The sequence below is a fragment of the Akebia trifoliata genome, chromosome 3 (assembly GCF_017979445.1).
Source record: "Akebia trifoliata isolate Shusen 1 chromosome 3, ASM1797944v1, whole genome shotgun sequence".
Taxonomy (NCBI): Eukaryota; Viridiplantae; Streptophyta; class Magnoliopsida; order Ranunculales; family Lardizabalaceae; genus Akebia; species Akebia trifoliata.
Window position 1 is genome coordinate 49300763 of NC_141377.1, and position 4044 is coordinate 49304806.

The 4044-nt window shown below is 38.6% G+C and overlaps 1 protein-coding gene across 1 annotated transcript; it reads left to right on the forward strand.

The window, feature by feature from the left end:
• The first annotated feature begins 710 nt into the window (after window positions 1–710).
• On the forward strand, window positions 711–3812 carry LOC147407627 (expansin-like A1). The gene is made up of 5 exons (XM_086436286.1): window positions 711–940; window positions 1099–1208; window positions 1301–1479; window positions 3052–3184; window positions 3275–3812. The coding sequence occupies exons 1-5, from the start codon at window positions 829–831 to the stop codon at window positions 3518–3520; spliced, it is 780 nt and encodes a 259-aa protein (XP_086292412.1). The 5' UTR covers window positions 711–828; the 3' UTR covers window positions 3521–3812.
• Window positions 3813–4044: the final 232 nt, after the last annotated feature.

The following is a 4044-nucleotide window of genomic DNA, read 5'->3' on the forward strand; positions in this document are numbered from 1 at the left end:
AAAAAAAAAATGATGATCTAGCTGCCATTAACAAAAAAATCCTGACTCCAACCCTAGGGTTAGTCAACTTAGATGGGGGGGGGGGGGGGACTATACCTAGTCAAGTAGGTCAGCTTTTGACTCACCCAACCCATCCATTGACACTGGAGTGTGGATCATATGCACCCAGGGTGGAGGATTGAAGCCCTCCTCCCACATGCCACGTAAGCCATAATCCAAAGAAAGAGTTTGAATCCTATACATCAAGGGTGGGGGATCGAAATCCTCCTTCCACACCTCTACACATGCCACATAAGCCACAATGAATGCTTTGGACCCTCCAAGGAGATATTTTAGGCACTAATTCCTTGGATTTTGGCTTACATGGCGTGTATTGGGGTGTGTGTGAGGATGGCTTTAATCCTCCACCCTGGGTGCATACGATCCGGACTCTGTTACACTACTACTTATCATGCGAGGGGTTAGTGGGCTCAAGTTAAGTGTGATACAGGACTTCATAGGATAGGATATCAAACAAATTGTTCTCACTTCTTCACACAGCACAGCTGTGCTAGTGCGATGTACGCGTGCATCACTGCTGCACTGCGTATTCTCAAATGCCTGTCACTTTCCTCATCATCCCATATTTCACTTCAAATAAAATAAACAAGAGTGTTGATTTTGTAACTCACAGACGTGGCATATGCAAAAAATCTACGGTACTTTGCACGTGCCACGTCGGTGAGTTTTTGAATTATCCTGGACTCCACTTCTCTCTCTCCCTCTATTGCTCATCATTTGCTCTATATATAAATAGAGTAACCAATCTCCTTTTTCTTCCAAACAAAAATGCCAATCTTTCTGTGCATCCTCTTCTTTCTCACCTCCTCTGTTTTTGCTTGTGATCGCTGTGTCCAGCAAACCAGGGCTGCTTATTACTCCTATGAACCTGCTCTCTCATGTAACATTCTGTTTCTTTTTAATATGTTCTATTTTTATTTTTTTTATTGGTTGATACCCAGATGGAAATTTGATTGAGAGAAGCAAAAATGATAAAGACCACAAGAGATTTCTCTGAAATATTCAATGGGTAATTTTTGTTTTGTTGATTTATGGCAGCTGGGAATTGTGGATACTTTTCCTTGGCTCCAGGCTTCAATGGTGGATACCTTGTAGGTGGTGTTAATTCACTTTATAGAGATGGTGCTGGCTGTGGAGCTTGCTATCAGGTTTGAAATTATACATTCGAGTGAAACAGAGGGAGACGTGTTTGTTCTAATATTCTGTGTCGCTTAAGTTTCATTTTGGGGGATTTTGACAGATAAGGTGCAATAACGAGACCCTTTGCCGCAGAAGAGGGACGAAAGTGATTTTATTTGATCTCAATCAAAGTTATGAAACAGGTTTAGTTCTCAGTAAAAGAGCATTTACGGGGATGGCTCGTCAGGGTGCGGCCGAAGAAGTTGTAAAGCGTGGGATTGTTGATGTGGAATATAAGAGGTAAGTTAAAAAAAAAAAACTGATATGACCTTACATGGCTTTGGGATGGCAATTTTGCCCCGGAAACGCCCCTATGGGGTCGGTTTTTTTTTACTATTTTAAACAGTTTGGGGTGGTTTCAGTATAAAAAATAAAAAATCAATTCAGTTTCGAGACGAAGATGATTTTGATATATCCTGCCCCGTCCCGCCCCGGTTATATACACTGTTATATACTTATTTATACGAGAACCACCGCTTCGCCAAGTGGTAAGACGCATGAATTTGTTCCCAGGTATTTAAATTTATATATGGTTAGGCCCAAAATTTGATCCATTCTGATCTAATAGCTTCAGGTCTGGATCTATGTTTTGGATCCTTATAAGGATTTGATCCGATATCTTTATGTCTACTCCGGTAATATGTTAGAAAACATATAAATTATGGTCCCCTTCAACACCCTACGCTTTACCCTATGTGTTTTGTCCTACATGGGTTAGAAATTTTGGAATAGGCTGATTTTTGGTGAGGATGATCTCTACGGTTAGAAGATCATCCTCACCAAAAATCAGCCCATTCCAAAACTTGTAACCCCATAAAAAATAGTTTACAAAAAATGGACGGTCCACAATTTTTCAACTTGTAAACATGGGATTAGAAATTTCAGAATGGGCTGATTTTTGATGAGGATGATCTTCTAACCGTAGAGATCATCCTCACCAAAAATCAGCCCATTCCAAAACTTCTAACCCATGTCGGACAAAACACGTTTGGTAAAGCGTAGGGTAAAGTGTAGGGTGTTGAACATTTCCCATAAATTATATTATATATTTGTTGAAAAGTATGAAGTTTATTTAGAATCTGTACATAAATTCGGGTTTGGCCCAATCTGGACCCGATCCGATAAGAACCCATTCCACTAAGGGTCAGATCCAATACTTGTCGGATCAATTCCGGATTTGATCCTTATTAGATCGATACCAAATCAACCCTGATCCAATACAAACCCGATCTATTAACAGTCCTAACGGGTCGGGGAAGGGTTTAGCTAAACCTAATCCAAAGGTGAGCAAATGTAATCGGGGCCGAGGAAGGGTTTAGCTAAACCCGACACAAACTTGCCCCGTTGCATCCCTAACATGGCTAGTTTTGTAAATTGAGGACATAGTTTTGTAAATTGGGGGTGTCCTCAATAAACGAAATTTCGTGCAAGTGGTCAATCTAGAATTATGTGAAATCTCAGACTTTCCTTGGAGCAATTTTTTTTCATGATTTCATTCACCAAGTTTATGATCATCTTATAAAAAATGGCTTACAATAGACTCATTACTTTTCTCTTTTCGTAATAGTTTTGTTTGACCCACAACCGAAATATGTGTGTTTCATAGGCACATTACGCTAATATGTTTGAATTTTCAAAATAAAGCATTTTAATATGGGTTGTGACTTTAAGAGGATGATTATGTATGATCATCAGTTAAAATGTGTGCCCATCATCCAATTGGTCCTACTCTTTCGATGGGTCTTATTTATTTTACAATGAAACAATGTCTTTCTTGATTAATATATAGAATTTTATCATTGTATGGAGCAGGATACCCTGTGATTATAAAAACCAGAATTTGGCTGTTAGGGTAGAAGAGATGAGCGAAAAACCAAATTATTTAGTAATCAAATTCCTCTACCAAGGTGGCCAAACAGATATCATGGGTGTCGACGTAGCTCAGGTAACTCAAAGATTCAATATTAAATCAACAAGTTGCATTTGCAATTAGAACCCAAAGTTTTCTAATATTAAGATCGTAATGTTTTTGCAGGTTGGTTCATCGAATTGGAGTTATATGAGCCGGAATTATGGGGCGATCTGGGATACACGTCAAGTACCAAAGGGGCCATTGCAATTTCGGCTACGGGTAACAAGTGGCTATGATGAGAAGTTTGTTTTGGCAAAGAAAGTTCTTCCATCTGATTGGAACGTAGGGACAATCTATGATTCCGGTGTTCAGATGAGTGACATTGCTCAAGAGCGTTGCCCAAATTGTGACGTTAAGAACTGGAAATGATATTAGGCAAAGGGGTTGTCCTATATATGGACACAAAAGCAGTTCAATTGATTTGTTCAGTCGAACCTTCTTTGAGAACTAAAATGATATAAATGATTAGGGAACTAAGTAGTAATATAATAAAAATAATAATGATTTTCTGATGCCCCCTCTGACACATACACACACCCTGACGTGGCATGTTTTAGAGGTAGTATACTAGGTCAGATTTATCTACAATATTGTTAGATGATGTCTAACATATAGTAACATGTATGTTCCTTTCCTAAGTCAAATGAAATTTTCCATGTTTCATAATAATGATACTCTCTTTCTCTCTCTCATTCATTTATGTTGGACATGTATCTTTGGGAGACATGCAATCCACAATCTACATTGCCTTCCCGTGGTTAGGCTTCTGTTTTTTTTCCCAAATAAGTTGTATTTTAGAATAAAGAGTTTCTTTACATTTGCATTGCTGGTATCTAACAACTATGATTAATTTTTACGAGATAATCACCCATCCATGATCTTCATATGGAAAC

Bases quoted from the DNA above. Each gene is read 5' to 3' on its own strand.
- LOC147407627 (XM_086436286.1), top strand. From the start codon at position 829: ATGCCAATCTTTCTGTGCATCCTCTTCTTTCTCACCTCCTCTGTTTTT. The intron at 941-1,098 runs GTAACATTCTGT...GATTTATGGCAG, and splicing joins CTATGAACCTGCTCTCTCAT to CTGGGAATTGTGGATACTTT. The intron at 1,209-1,300 runs GTTTGAAATTAT...GGATTTTGACAG, and splicing joins GCTGTGGAGCTTGCTATCAG to ATAAGGTGCAATAACGAGAC.